The 15,392-nt window shown below is 35.9% G+C and overlaps 4 protein-coding genes across 4 annotated transcripts; 1 reads left to right on the top strand and 3 right to left on the bottom strand.

Moving 5' to 3' along the window:
• Nucleotides 1-1,702: 1,702 nt before the first annotated feature.
• On the bottom strand, nt 1,703-3,702 carry TRIADDRAFT_51399 (uncharacterized protein; the record flags this gene model as incomplete). The annotated part of the gene is made up of 7 exons (XM_002107629.1): nt 1,703-1,795; nt 2,157-2,223; nt 2,374-2,629; nt 2,795-2,852; nt 3,163-3,255; nt 3,545-3,637; nt 3,676-3,702. The coding sequence occupies 7 exons, from the start codon at nt 3,700-3,702 to the stop codon at nt 1,703-1,705; spliced, it is 687 nt and encodes a 228-aa protein (XP_002107665.1).
• A 1,121-nt stretch (nt 3,703-4,823) lies between these two features.
• On the top strand, nt 4,824-6,802 carry TRIADDRAFT_19563 (uncharacterized protein; the record flags this gene model as incomplete). Its single annotated transcript, XM_002108429.1, has 5 exons — nt 4,824-4,983; nt 5,571-5,758; nt 6,077-6,180; nt 6,403-6,513; nt 6,625-6,802. Coding segments are annotated over 5 exons (741 nt in total), but the record flags the coding sequence as incomplete, so codon positions are not given.
• Nucleotides 6,803-8,942: 2,140 nt separating this feature from the next.
• TRIADDRAFT_51396 (uncharacterized protein) lies at nt 8,943-9,949 on the bottom strand (the record flags this gene model as incomplete). Its single annotated transcript, XM_002107628.1, has 3 exons — nt 8,943-9,382; nt 9,507-9,652; nt 9,918-9,949. 3 exons carry the CDS (start codon nt 9,947-9,949, stop codon nt 8,943-8,945), a joined length of 618 nt encoding a protein of 205 aa, XP_002107664.1.
• A 663-nt stretch (nt 9,950-10,612) lies between these two features.
• On the bottom strand, nt 10,613-13,575 carry TRIADDRAFT_49563 (uncharacterized protein; the record flags this gene model as incomplete). The annotated part of the gene is made up of 14 exons (XM_002107627.1): nt 10,613-10,650; nt 10,790-10,847; nt 10,932-11,111; nt 11,197-11,274; nt 11,374-11,425; nt 11,520-11,639; nt 11,779-11,864; nt 11,954-12,031; nt 12,147-12,221; nt 12,319-12,431; nt 12,511-12,631; nt 12,933-13,013; nt 13,165-13,250; nt 13,485-13,575. 14 exons carry the CDS (start codon nt 13,573-13,575, stop codon nt 10,613-10,615), a joined length of 1,257 nt encoding a protein of 418 aa, XP_002107663.1.
• Nucleotides 13,576-15,392: the final 1,817 nt, after the last annotated feature.

The following is a 15,392-nucleotide window of genomic DNA, read 5'->3' as shown; positions in this document are numbered from 1 at the left end:
CTTTGTCGTCATCATAACGTCAATAAAATACTATCCACTATACGTGTAGAGAAGATAAGATTGTAGTCAAATTATAGAAATTAAAAGGTATTGCTAGAAGGATCTGCTATCCAGTAGTACGCGTACAATGTTACCAGTACGTATTTATCAAAGCCATCTTGTACAAATTAGTGATTATTTTATCTTGTTAGTTATCCTTCCAGTATTACTTTGACAAGATAACGTTTGCCGATGTAATCACGGTTTCTAATTAATTATAGGCTAGACTAGAAATGTTACATCAAAGTGGACTACAATAACTTTGTTACATCATCTTTACTTCTGCTATATTCTAGCGTTCAATCCCTATTCTACCATAAATGCAAGAGTTACTATAATCGATTCTCAATCAATTCATGCGTCTGTTCAATGATATTGGAATCGCAAACAGAGCATGTAAAGACTGTACTAGTTACAAACTCGTATGTCGATATTTGTTATCCTTTTACTTGTTAATACAGAGCACAGTACTGAAGGTAGCCAGTGGAAATGGGTCAACCATACGTCATTCCTACTCGTATAAGGTTAAATTAATTTACAAATATGAAACAACCGGCCCCCCCCCCATTTCTACTTCTAACTGAATAGATAAAGCCATATCATTACGAGGATAGGTTTTCTCAAAGATTGATAACTATAGTAATCTATAATCGAAGATCAACTGAGAGCGGTTGATGAAGGTGAATATGGTGGTCTACAAGAGTATTGTTGAATTAAGTTATCATTTACCGTCGAGGCTTCTCTATGTAAAAGACAAAAGGCGAAGACAAACATATAAATAATTATTTCATTCTTTCTTTTTTCTGGGCCAGGCATCCAATTAGAGATTAAAAAATAATAATAATAAGGCGATTTTTTTCCAACCTTGGCGAAGGGCAAAATCATTGCTAGCTAGAAGTAAAACTGAATGTTTTCCTTGTCTTAAACATATCATTACTCGATTCGCCGTTATACAGTACTGAAGACATGATGATATACATATAAATTGTTAACGGATTTATCATCATGGAATAAAATTCTACAGAAGCCAGCGCTTATCATGCCTATTCACTTCATTTGTTCTAAACCCATTTTCAACGCAAGTTTAATATGGTTTTCTCAGTTTGTTTTTTTCACCTAAGAGTCAATGTGAAAGTCTGTAGCGCATTCTTTCTATTTGTGAACGAATTGAAAATGAACTCATCATCGGTTCTATTCCAGTATGTATGCTACAATCATGTCGTCATGATGGGGAAATTTTGAACATTGATAGGAATGTTTTCATATTCTACTTGATATTGACGCAATGTCGATTTTGAAGTCAATACTTTCAATGAGAATTATTGACTGGAGAATTCTCAGAAATCAGCGCCGTCTATGTGCCAAGTACATCATTGTTAAACGTCGTTAAATAATGACTGCAACGCCAATTCTCTTTTAAGAGCAATAAGTCAAGGCAATCAACACAGGTGCAATACTACCGTAAGCAACTGTAAATAAAATAATATACGAGGACGGGCAATTTTAGACAAGTTTTAGTTTGCATTTCAGAGCGTTCTTTTTTCTTTTCTACTCTCTACTGTCACTAGAAGAAAAAGATACAAGTACTGTAGTCGTACTGTTTAAACGAAGGTAATCCATATCCTGATCAGTCCATTACTATTATGACTAAGGTAAAACTATTTTACAAGGCAGTGGTTTCAACGTCATTTGTTGGCCCGCTGAGTCTAATCATCCAATAGAGGACAACAAAACATGGTTGATAGGGTTTTCGATACTGGAAGAAAGTATTCAAGGAAAAAAAGAAGTCTATACGATCGATTCCATTTCATATCATGATGATCAAGGCATTGCATGGGTCAAGCGATCAAAATCAAGTAGAAATAGTGTAGAAAAAGTGTTGATGAACAGGCGATGGCCAAGCTATTGTTCATTTGTAAACATAACCAAGATGGCGACGAAAATAAATGACGAATACCGTATTTCAATTCCCCCCCCCCCCCCCCCAAAAAAAGGTGCAACATCTAATCATGGATCATGATGAAAACTGCATCATGGTCCATTGGAAATGAAGAACTACAAGATTGGACATGAAGAAGATTAAAAAAAGGAGAAAGGCATAAATAACTTTTACCTACCTGGTTTTCCGACCCTTCCACAGCAACGGTCAAGTTAATCAGCCCAGGGGTTAAAAGCGATTTTATACTGTAGTCAGTAAAAAGTGTGCGTACGGGTTAAAAATGGATTACCCTGGTCCACTGGACCTTGACCACCGCCCCTGACTCTACTAGCACCGCTGTCAGAAGAAAGTGAATACGAGTGATAGGGCTTTTGACCGATGGTATGATACAATACCCTGACTGCTCTTGATGTCGACGGTAAGGCTTGGAGTGGGTCACGTGCACGTTGGGCCTGCTCAGAAGACCCTGGTACGGTACTGCACCGTCATCCAAGTCGCTGAAGGGTGGATGATGGTAGTGGAACCAGGAAGGCCGACAGATTGCTAGGCATTTTAACTGTATTCTACCTCTATAACCGACCACTACACTGTTGGCTGTCTGTCCTTGCCGACCCGTCAAGTAAAACTGACCAGGCAAAGACAGTCCAAGTTCTGCCCATGGTTTGGTGCGGTAGTTTGATGGTCTCTCTTTCTTGGATCCCCATCAAACAGTGTATGCCAGTGGATACGATAGTTTACACTAGTGCACCGACCACTGTTGAAGATAGCTCTCCTTATGAGCAGCCATCGAGGTCCAAAAACAGGCTTTTTTCTTACCTCGACAGGAGCAGCTAAGTCGCTCAACAGCGTCCAGTAGGGTAAATTCTTGACCGTCCTAAGCAAGAGTGTACAGTACACAATACAACGTTCATACTGTACACTGTACACTGTAGACTCGACAGTCTCAATCGTACACTTTTGCAGCTTTGCTGGCTGCTACAATCATCCAAAACATTCGAAATCTTGCTAAGGTTTAGGCGTCCAAGATACCAATCATTTTATAATTAATTCATTCTTGAAGCAATTGTAGCTGTTTGTGCACAATCGTCAAGGTAATCACCAAGATTGCATCGTTTCTGTGTAAGAAACCATTTCTTATTTTCGGTCGATAATCAATGGCTTGCATTCTTCATTGATAGACAAACCAGGTCGACTAGAAGCAAGATCCAAGTACAAGAATCAGCACCTTTTTTATTGCGATCATTTGCTGGGTGTAATAGGTAAAATTGAGCAGTAGCCTAAATCAATGAAATCATTTAGCTCACGGTAGACTGTAGACTGGATCGTCTCAATTGTACACTTGCAGCTTTGCTGGCTACTACAATCATCCAAAACATTCCAACTCTTGCTAAGGTTTAGGCGTCCAAGATACCAATCATTTTATAATTAATTCATTCTTGAAGCAATTGTAGCTGTTTGTACACAATCGTCAAGGTAATCACCAAGATTGCATCGTTTCTGTGTAAGAAACCATTTCTTATTTTCGGTCGATAATCAATAGCTTGCATTCTCCATTGATACATAAACCAGGTCATCTAGAAGCAAGATCCAAGTACAAGACTCAGCGCCTTGTTTGTTGCGATCATTTGCTGGGTGTAATAGGTAAAATTGAGCAGCGGCCTAAATCAATGAAATCATTTAGCTCACGGTAGACTAACCCACGGTAGTGTAGAGGAAACAGTCATGATAATACAGTATTATAATACGATATAAGCATGACGACAGCCTATCAATGCGTTGAAAATATCTCTCCATTAATAGGTCAGTACATGCTGATTTGCTCGCTGATCAAGAAAAGCCAATCGACAGTCACTCTGCTCTTCGTACTGTATTACTTGGATACTACAATCAACATCAGATAGAGTAATAATTAATCTAGGCAGGGTATTAGGTAGATAACGTAAGTAGGACCTGAACTTGTGGCTGTTTCTGGTATGCTAGCAATTTGAAAGTGATGACCCTTTTTGTCATGTGCATCTTTTCAGGTCAGGATGAACAGCCTGCCTAGCTTATAAAGTTGTATTGCTGGATTGGACTAACATTGATCAACGAACGTACTGTAGTGTCACAAGAACCCATCATGGCTAACGCTAATGATATCATGATGCCGGAGATTGTCAACATTAATGGTCGATGCTATCGTGTGCTAGAAGAAAATTTCAAATTTGACGGTGAATTAGTAAAAGGTTATTGAATAATTACGATTGAATATCTAAATCTCAAAGGAAAGATTGATTAATCCACTAAAGGGCATTAATTTAACGTCGACATTGCTAACAGCGATCTCAAGACAGTATAGCCATAATACTGTATTAAATAATAGTGTAGACCTATTCATATCTAGTTCCTGCAGTGTTAATAATAATACTTAAAATACTGTAGTAATATACGTATGAAGGATACAGTCCAGCAGATATCATATAATCTCGTACAATACCGAAGAGATATACACGCGTACGTGTACAAATAAAGATTGTAAATTCTAAGTGTAAGTAAAGTAAGTGATCAGTTCCCGAAACCTTTAGAAATTTCCTCTCACACTCTATGTTCTGTACATGTTTTGGTCAATCCTAGCATGGACTCAACTATAGTATTTTTGACCATATCATCTAGATACGCGTATACACAATTTGAGTTGCCATAGACGCAGAGTTTGTATGTTTACAGTCGTAGATACTAGTATTATACCCTATTATAATCTGCTATATTGGATAAGCAGCTATAAAAATCTTAATATCTTCTTATTACAGCCGACGGTATTCAACCTGACTTTTTCGATGATGATAACCAAGACGAGGACGAAAGCATAGAAGAAACTCCTAACGGTTACAAACTATCCTTACGAGTACCTGAGAAATGCTTTGGTATGATTATTGGTAAGAAAGGTAGCAATATGAAACAATTACAACAGGATACTGGGACGAAAATTAAGCTGCCTTCTTCAAGAAATTCTGATGCTTCGAATGGTAAATTTACTTTATAGGGTTATGTTTAATTCGTGGCTGCAGAATAAATTTGAACAATGTACTGCAATAGCAACACCGTTTATGATAACGTAGATTCATATAAGTAGCACTAGGATTGAATGATGACCTACAGCATAGTAATGAAGATACAATACATATATCGTTCGTAGTATTGGATTACGCTGAATCTAGGCTAGTGTTGTCTCGATATTTGCGGGTCACTATAGAAACTGTCATGATTAGGTAGATAGGTTCTAAGATTGTGTTAAAATTATAGAATTGTTATTTTACATCAGCACTATCCCATAGTATTTGGGTTAACTCAATCACGGACCCTATCGTATAAAACGATCACTTTTAAAAAGTAACTCTAGCCGCAGTATTCATGCTACTGTCAGTCTACATGCAGGAAGATACAATTTTTAGTACCTTTAAATAACTGTATTAATTGCTTGCTACTGCAGTAAAACTATCGATGATGATGCAATAAATACAGTACTGTATATTGATACAGCATGCAAGGATTTATTAATATCTATATTGTCACCTTGTTATTTGAGTGTGGCTATGACCTTGTTTTCCATTAGATCTGACATGTATTACCGGATCATCAAAAAAGGGTGTCATTTCCGCTAAAGTTAGAATCGAACTATTGGTGGATAGTTGCCGCAGTAAAGCACTACCAACACATTTTGTGATGGTACCGCTATTATCGAAACAAGTTATTAGTAGCTACATTCAATTTAAAGATATGGTCTTACAAGACTTTAGTCAGGTATGATTACTGGTGATGTTAACAACTGCAGTACAAGTTGACAAGAAATGGTTGTATTATTCATCAAGCGTAAAATGCAATCCACTTATAATTATCGTCATAACTGTTAGAGTGAGAGATCAATACTTATTATTGTATCAGTTACGATACAGTATATCTCTACTGCGTTACATTCAAACTAAAATGTAAAATAATATCCATTTTATATTCATCTCAACCGAGACGTCACATACGGTATATTTCTGAAACTTGATAATTTTGAATCATTGCAATTGATCTCAATGTATTAATTTACTCTCATCACCTTGTCATCCATAGTGCAAAGGTATTGAAGAATCAATCATGCAAGAGCCGCAACGGCTACACATTACGATAGTAGTTCTGCGCTTGTTTGATAAAATAGAAGAGGTAAATTGTTTTGTGTAAGATTGACATTAAGCATTACATCTATAAGTTAAAAGAACAACATTCGTTGTTTTTCTAGGATAAGGCTAAACGAATTTTCGACGATTGTTCCGATGTCGTTAGGTAGTAAATATTGCTAAATACATTTTCATTAGCTCTAGATTTATAGCAAGAAAAAATTATATGAATGTATATTGTATGATTGAATGAGCTGATATGAGCAAATTTTCTTATATAAGCAAACGACTTAAATCCATTAAACAAGCAAAGGTGGACATCAAGGGATTGGAAATAATGGGTGATGATCCTTCAGCAGCAAAGGTGCTCTATGCTGAAATCCATGATACGATGTAAGTAGATCAATTTCGTATACTTTATCTCTGTAGGGTATAAAATATTTATGAACTGTACGTTTAAAGTTCATTACCTTGAAACAAAATAAATTGCATTACGCCTTTTAGATTACAAGAACTGGGTGAAGATATAGTTGATCGATTTGTTGCATCAGGATTGACTGGAAAAGAAGGTCCACGTCTAAAACTCCATGCTACACTGATGAATTCTAGGTATAGAACATCAACACCTGGTGGAACGGAACCTTTTGATGCTAGAAATATACTACAGGTACGTGAGAATTAAAACAAACTGCTATCTGGTGCTATGATTAAGCTCTTAGTAAACAATTATCATTGCATGAACGTACTAATTGCAACCTAACTTGCTATATCGGTTGCAAACTAATGTTCGGCATACTTACTTGATAATATCGTGAAGGAAACACGACCATTCGCACAAATATGGTTGTAGGATAGCCGTATATAAGTACAGTAATGGTACGAACCATAGTACTATCCAAGTGTTATTATAGACTGCTTGATACCGGCATCTGTCATTAGTGTTGATCGTATCAGTGAGATCGAGTAATTAGTTTTATATGCTGTCATAATCTTATAGTCGACTACAGGGTATCAGTATCTATCAGTAGTATTGATTTTTGATAATTTTAGCTATTTGATATCGAATAGTTAATAGTGTGTGCTATCGTATTTTTATCGTCATTTTCAGGATATGAATCATTTCAATTTTGGATCTACTAATTTAAGCAATATTCAATTATGCAAGATGCAAAAGAATAATGATGGCCAATATATCGTTGTATCTTCCTTACCGTTATCCTAATCTTTCAGAAAGTATTACATAAATTATGTCTAATATCGTATAAAATTATCAAATTACTGGCCTTTATCGAAATAAAAAATTTTATAATATCCAATTGTTATTACTAATGATCCAAACTAGTACTAAAGCAAGATTCATCTTTAGAAGTAATTCAATTGCTTCTGTTACGTTACCAAAATGGAATCCATTAAAGTGTGATGCTTTTGTAACTTGCGGTGTGAGGAGACTGAAAGAAGCCTTTCATTAACTGTAAATTTTTTCTAAATACTAATCAAAAGTATAGAAGCTATTTCAAGTACAATAATGCATGTACGTTGGCATATCGTTAATTATTGTAAATGCAGATGGAATCTAAGTTTGTCATTTTAGAAACCAAATTGATGCTGAAGACCTAGTGACCCGTATATGAATTTAAATTTAAGTGGAGCTAAGGAATATTTTAATAGTAATACGTATACAAACGCACAAACGTATATAATTATATGAAACTATCAATATTTTTCGTGCTTTCTGTTAAAAGACTAAATTCTACGAGACCAATTTTATCATATGATGGATTGAGTGGATTTTTAATATACATCTATAATTATTACGATTTAAGTGATTTAATTACATTCCACAATTACAATATAGCTTCTCTATAACTTGGTGATATAAATTTGCAGAACAAGTAATCTAATCGTGCTATCTTTAATATCTATGAAGGATTGTGTGCCTATTAAACTAGTACTTCGTAAAGTTTTCTGGGAAGCGTAGACCAATACATTGCCACACTATGCAGTACTTGCGAATATACTGTATTATCGCCAGGACTTTAAAAATGTCAAAAAACTGCTCATTTACTCTCGCTGACTAACTGAGGATTACTTTATTGATTTTCGATTCAGAAATCATTTTACATTTATTATTTTAAAATTAAAAATGGTAATCTTATCAGTGAAAGGTATGATTGCATTGCGAAATAACAATTTTAAAAAGATTAACACTATGTTTATTGAGTTACTTTAGGTGATCAAAATAGACGAAATTCTGACAATGAATCGTTATCAGCGGAAAATCAGTTTTCTAACCATTGAATATCATAGTATACACTTTTTAATGTTTAGTAGTGTTAAACTTTATTACAAACGAGAGATGGTGGTATATCAAGAATAAAGAACAGCCTTGATTTTCTATGAACTAAAATAAATTTAAAAATAGTACACGAATAGTGTACGACAATGTTAATGGTTTTCAATGAGTAATAGTACTACTAAACTAATAGGCTTATGTGAAGAAAATACATCAGCAAACGTGAAATATTAACAAAAATGTCGAGGAACTATGTAACACGAAAAATTATTACTTAGAATAAGAATTACATCTACTAAGATCTATCCTGACAATTGTAATTTGATCCTAAGGGTGATGATAGGATATCTTTATATACTGTTTTTGAGTTAGTCGCCATGTTTCGCATGAATATAAAAAACCTCGATAAATTTATTCATTCAATATTGGCGTACATTTATTGAAAAATTATTGATAAACGAAATTCGGTTATCATAAATAAAATAGACTTCATAAACCAATATAGATGGATAATTTTTATCTTTACTAATTATTCATCCCATTTAATACCGCACATATCGCGAAAATGAATCTTTCTATCATCTGATTTTCGCCTGTAATCGCGTTGTATTTCCTCGTAGCCATCGGCATAAATGTGTTTACGCATAGCATAACTACGATCTTTATCATATTTCGTGACTAAGTATTCTTCTTCACCATCCTGATTGTGGACGGCACTCCTTTGCTCGATATGATAATTACCATCGCCATTATCGACAGATGAACAACTAACATAAGCTGAGTAACGCGGCTTCGGTGATTCTTCCTTGTTCTTAACAGCTTTTTTCTTAGGTGATGTCTCAGGCTTTTTGTAGATGTTACTTAGTTTAACCTTAACGCGATTGATTGAAGATGATTTCTTCTTTGACTCTTTCTTTTTATCTTCTTCCGTCTTAAATATATCGTCCATGCCAATAAATCCTATCGGAGCTGTAAAAATCCCATAAGTAGAATTACATTAGCTGATTTTGTCGGGATAGTACGTAAGCTGAAAAAGAAAAGTGTAAAACAAATGCAACACTTTATAATTTCAGCCAGAACGTCAAATACGTACGAGGATTTGGAAGTTCCTGCTCTTCGACGTCGTCATCAGTATCTAAGTTTAGCAACTTCGGATCTCGAAAGACATTTCTAATAATTTTCGCGTGATTCTTAAATTCTTTATCAATAGAATTCATATCTTCGTCACAATCGTAAAGCCTATGGATTTATTAACAGAAAACGTTAGTGGCAGTAACTTCATAATTCTGAATTAGATAATATACGACAAATAGATAGTAGTTGGACAAAATGAGTATGAATAACAAATTTTCGGTGATGGCTCTTAATTATGTCAATCATAAGAATTAATCCTAGCCATTATTGAATCAGTTTACAGTCGAAAGATACTCGCATAGCAAACGACTTGAATTTGTCTTCATTCCATATTCATGCACGATTTTAGATCGTCATAAATATCAAATACCTATCGATTATTCGTTCACGGTAGACTGCCATTTCCTTTTTCGTCAGTATATCAGTGTGAAGTGGAATATTGTAATGTCTTGTCTATGCGATCAAAGCAGAGTAACTAAAATTTGAAATTAACCGATCGATATTTTAAAATTGTTTTGATCACCCGCTGCTATGAGCAAAGTCTACACGTAGTAAATTATTGTTTCCTCTAGCCAATTTGCTATTGGAGTATTTTGTTGTGGGTATCCGCCCGCTCAGCTATCGTATCCCACATTTTTAATTTTAATACGCAACGATCGATACCCAATGCAGTACAAATAGGTACTAGAGATTTCTAGATTTTGTAGCAACATCACGTGGTAAAAGATACCTCGAAGATTGAATGTTTAGACAATTTTAGACAATTTTATTGGCTGATTTTGTTGGTATACATCGCAAATATGGCTACTTACAAAATTTGTTTTACAGACGCATACAGTAGAGCATGACACATATCAAACTTGTGTTAGTTATGAACTGCCTAAATAATACCTTAATAAAAGTATTTTTTTAAATTTGGCAGAATATGAGTAATGTTATACAAAGTTGGTGACTCGTGTACAATAATAATGTATTCAAGCAGTTAAAGTACTTCGAAAATTTAGACAACAAAGCCACATTAAGCGGTTTTATTCTAGACATGTAACCGAATTGTTGCTTTAAAAGTTAGCGATCAACTTCTCCAAATACAACATCCATAGTACCTATTTAATAATAATCAAAGTGAAAGCCAATGAGCAGGTTTATCAGCCACTTTTAACTATATCAATGAGTAATGTTATTCTGCGTATATTATGTCAATTATCTAGTAGAAAAGTATATTGAAATAAACATAATAATTACCAAGGATAGCTACGACATCGGCTAAGAAATGATTTCTGGCGACTTTGTCAACTGCAGCCTATTAACGATTAAGAGTTAGTTTAAGTTGTCGTCTGAATAACATTAAATTAAAAACAATTAACATAACGATTTTGAAACTGACCAAGTGAGCAAATCCAGGGGCTCTGATGCGCACGCGGTACGGTTTACTACTTCCATCTGATACAACGTACACGGCAAGTTCACCTTTTGGTGATTCTGTCGCAGTGTATGTGGCCCCAGGTGGAACATTGTAACCCTCAGTAAATAGTTTAAAGTGATGGATCAGAGATTCCATTGAATCCTATACGATAAAAATATGAAGAAATTTAGTTTCTATCATAATATCCAAGAATACCAAAACAAGCATTTATCGATCCATAGCTGACCTTCATTTCTGCCCGTCGTGGAGGTGATATTTTAGCGTCATCTACTCTAACTTCTCCTTCAGGCATTTGGTTCAAACACTAATAATAGCGAATTTATAGTGTAAGTAAAATAATCGAAGCGAACAAAAATAGTCTTCCACTACAATCATAGCAGTTATCATGACAAACAAAATATACCTGCATAATAATACGTAAGCTCTGTCTCATTTCCTCCACTCTACATAAGTATCTGTGAAGTGTAGAGATTTATGCAAAGCAAATTAGGAGAACGAGATAAAATAATCGGCCAATTCTTAATACACTGTTCCAGTTAATCGTTTTACCTATCATAGCAATCGCCATTAGTACCGATTGGAATATCGAATTCAACTTTATCGTAAGCATCGTATGGCTGCACCTTTCGAAGATCCCATTTAATTCCAGAACCTCGTAGCATAACACCGCTGATAATTTGGTGAAGGAATATCATATAAAATTTGCGCAACAACATTTTTATTAAATTTCTTAAACCCTCGCTATCAGGTATAAAGGAACTATTATCAACTTTAAAATTGATCGGTGCAAAAGTCACTAAACAGTCACCTGAAACTATTATCAAGAGCCTCTCGAGCTGTGACTATCCCAATATCGACGGTTCTATCCCTCCAGATGCGATTGTTTGTTAACATCTATGCCCAAAATAAAGCAATACAAGATAATTCCAGCTGAGAGAAGGCAGATGTGATTTCAATCAATTATTCCAAATACTGTATGTTACCTCTTCCAATTCATCAATTCGTTGCGAAAAATTCTTACAGAAACTATAAATGTCATCCATCAGCCCTAACGGTAAGTCCTAAACAACGACACAATGGAAGAGGACGGTTTGTACATTCCGTTGTTACTTAAGTTAAGTTTTTCTCAACGGAATTAGCAACTGTACACTATAATTCTAGTTCTAGTTTAACTACCTGTGCAACTCCACCAGGTCTTACATAAGCAGCGTGCAATCTAGCTCCAGAGACGCGCTCATAGAATTCCATCATCTGAAGTGACATTATAACGCATGTGGTATTATTCAAGTGCAGCCATGCTTTAACCTTAAGCTATAAATCTGCCAGTAGTTGTTATGTTCAAATTTACCTTTTCACGCTCTTCAAACATCCAGAAGAAAGGCGTCATAGCACCAACATCCAACGCATGAGTGGTAACAGCCATAATGTGATTTAATAGTCGACTAATTTCGGCAAATAAGACTGCAAAAATTGAATTAATTAATATTTTATTGCTGGCTGAGAGAAATTTAGATATCGCTATTTCACAAATTTCTAGTACCTCTAATAAACTTTGCTCTTTCTGGAATTTGAATATTTAGTAACTTCTCTACGGCTAAGGAGTAGCATTGTTCATTACACATCATGGATACATAGTCCAAACGATCAAAATAAGGTAAAGCCTAGTAAAAGTCCAGTGAAAGATTAGCTTTGTTTTCAAGTCTACGGAATAAACTGTAGTTAATTATTTCAATATGTCAAATGTTTTAATCTGTATCAGCAGTCAAGTTATTATCAAACTGTACCATACTCTATTAAGGTATGAATACAGGACAGACTGGTAATATTATGTTGCACATGTAGCCGACTATGTTGTTATTTTATTACTAGATTGTATTTAGCAATAAAGCGGCCTCTTATCATATCGGACTAGGAATAGTCTAATATACAAGTAGATATTATGCTACAGCTACTGTACATTACCTGAAGGTATGTTTTGTATTCGCATAATTTCTCTGTTCCACGATGTAACAAACCAATATGTGGATCGCAACGTTTTACAGTCTATCAATATGGATAGATAATATAGAAAGTTAGACATTTGATTAAACCCGCATATAAATCAACTTTGATGAAAAATATTACAGAAGGAGATATACAATCTATGTTGTTAACGTTACCGAATCATGAATCAGAGAACCTATTCCAAACATACCTCTCCGTTTAATTCCATGACAAGACGTAATACGCCGTGAGCAGCTGGATGTTGTGGACCAAAATTGACCGTATAGCTACCGATGTCTTGGTCCGGCGTAAACACTATAACATAGGTGAAATAATTGGATGAGATACAACATATAGAACACGGTCATTGCGTTAGTCATCCGAAAGGTGTACGTAGAGATGTTTTCTCTTAAAATATAAATTTAGTTTATTGAAGGTTATTAGAATAACATCATGCCAAAAGATGTTGCTAATACACCATATATATATTAATGACAAAGATTGGTTCATGATACTAGGAAAATGACGTACAAACTCCATCCTTATCCCATATTTCGCTTATTTCGTTCGGATATAAAACATTTCCTGCATCATCGTTGAGATATCCCGGCAAGACTCTCATTTGTAAGTCAGAAAGTGGTTGCTGAACACCCTGAGGTTCCCAGGGCTTAGGTTTCAGTGATTGCTTGCTTTCCTTGATTGAATCGCTATTGTATCTGGAATTCATTTATAGACGTAGTATGATTAATATTGATACAAAGTGATTAACACACTACTGTAGGCAACATTGTTCATGTCATGGGAAAGGCCCATGGTACTGCAAGAAAAAAAAGTCGAAAAACTTTGGAAATACTACAATCATAAGCTAACTCTTATTACAACAAGTTACTCAAGACTGCTTATCTTTGACCATCACTTGTATGTAAAAGGCAGCTTGAACCACTACAGTACATCAATCAGTTTAAAGAACTTTGATGAAGTGAAAGAGCAAAGTTGGATCGATAGACTAGTCAAAAACGATCTCGACTGTACTCCACCCAGCCAACAAACATCGTCCATATTACCGGATAGAGTTGAAAAGTTGATCTACTCGTATGAATAATACGGCTTCGATCGCATGATCAACACAATCTAGTAGCATTATCAGATCATCGTTGATGTTTAATTGATATCGTCATGAGTATAAGATAGCATGATAGGGCGATTTAGTCAAGATGGATTGGAACTAAGTCGTCCACACCTTGACAAGACAAACATGGATCGCTTAATTCACGTTTTCTGTAACTTGCCAATACGGTATAGCACTACAAGCCGCTTCATACTTGCATTCTACCGTGTACAACCTAATACACGGTTAAGTCACTTGTTTTCAACGCTCTATTAACTTACCTAAAAGCAGATACAACTGGTGTTTGTCTTCTAAAGCTTAACGATTGACTGCTTCGCGATATTCTACTCAACAACCTCGACGCCATCTTGATGATGGTTGAAATAAAGCTCTACAACAACTGGACCAGATTGTTGACTGGCAGTCTACGCCAGGGGTGGGTACAGTACAGTACGGTATGGTTCGGTACGGTAGCTGACACCAGTACTACGACGACTCAGTGTAGTCCACCGGACGCCGCCGGCTGATAGGATAGATACTGCCAGACAGACGGACTTTTCTTATCCAATGACACCGTCCAAAAAGGGTCACTTAGTATGGAGCTTTCCCAGTCTGTTTTCTCAATCACTGGTACTCATTTCAATGATATCGACGATCTCGTAGAACGGCTTGCAAACAGAAATTAGCAGCAGGTAATAAGATTCAATTAATATTACTTAACTGAGAAAAAATCGATATATTTATAATCGATCATCTCCATACTAAAGTACCGTCATAACCAGGCACAATATCTTGACCAGATGAGACCAAAGTGTCTGTCCGTCCAAGAGGGATCAGTCCAGGACTCTTGGTTCCCGGTCTTCTTCTACTGCCGTGGTTGATTGAGCATATGGGTACTGTACTGTATGAGTTCAGTGTAGTGTACAGTACAGTACTGTAATGACTGTTTTCTTGTGAGCGGTCCATGACTACAGACAGCCAGGATTATGGACTTCCTCCTGACTCTTGACTCGGACAGGTCGGACAATTCGGCCCCAGCAAACACGTCTATTCGAGCGATCCATGACTACAGACAACTGGAATCATGGACTTGCAGCTGAGCCTTGACTCGGACGGGTCGGACAATTCGGCCCCAGCAAACATGTCTATTCGAGCAGTCCATGACTACAGACAGCTGGAATCATGGACTTCCTACTCAGTCTTGACTCGGACAAGCCGGACAATTCGGCCCCAGCAAACACGTCTATTCGCCAGAATAGGTCTTGAAGCGGATGGCCGGTTCTCTTATTCACTTATTTTGCTAAATTAAATGTAATTGCTACGGAGCAAAG

This window comes from Trichoplax adhaerens, genomic scaffold (assembly GCF_000150275.1).
Source record: "Trichoplax adhaerens TRIADscaffold_1 genomic scaffold, whole genome shotgun sequence".
Lineage (NCBI taxonomy): Eukaryota > Metazoa > Placozoa > Uniplacotomia > Trichoplacea > Trichoplacidae > Trichoplax > Trichoplax adhaerens.
Note: the sequence above shows the minus strand (reverse complement) of the source record. Positions and strands in the feature narration are given on the sequence as shown.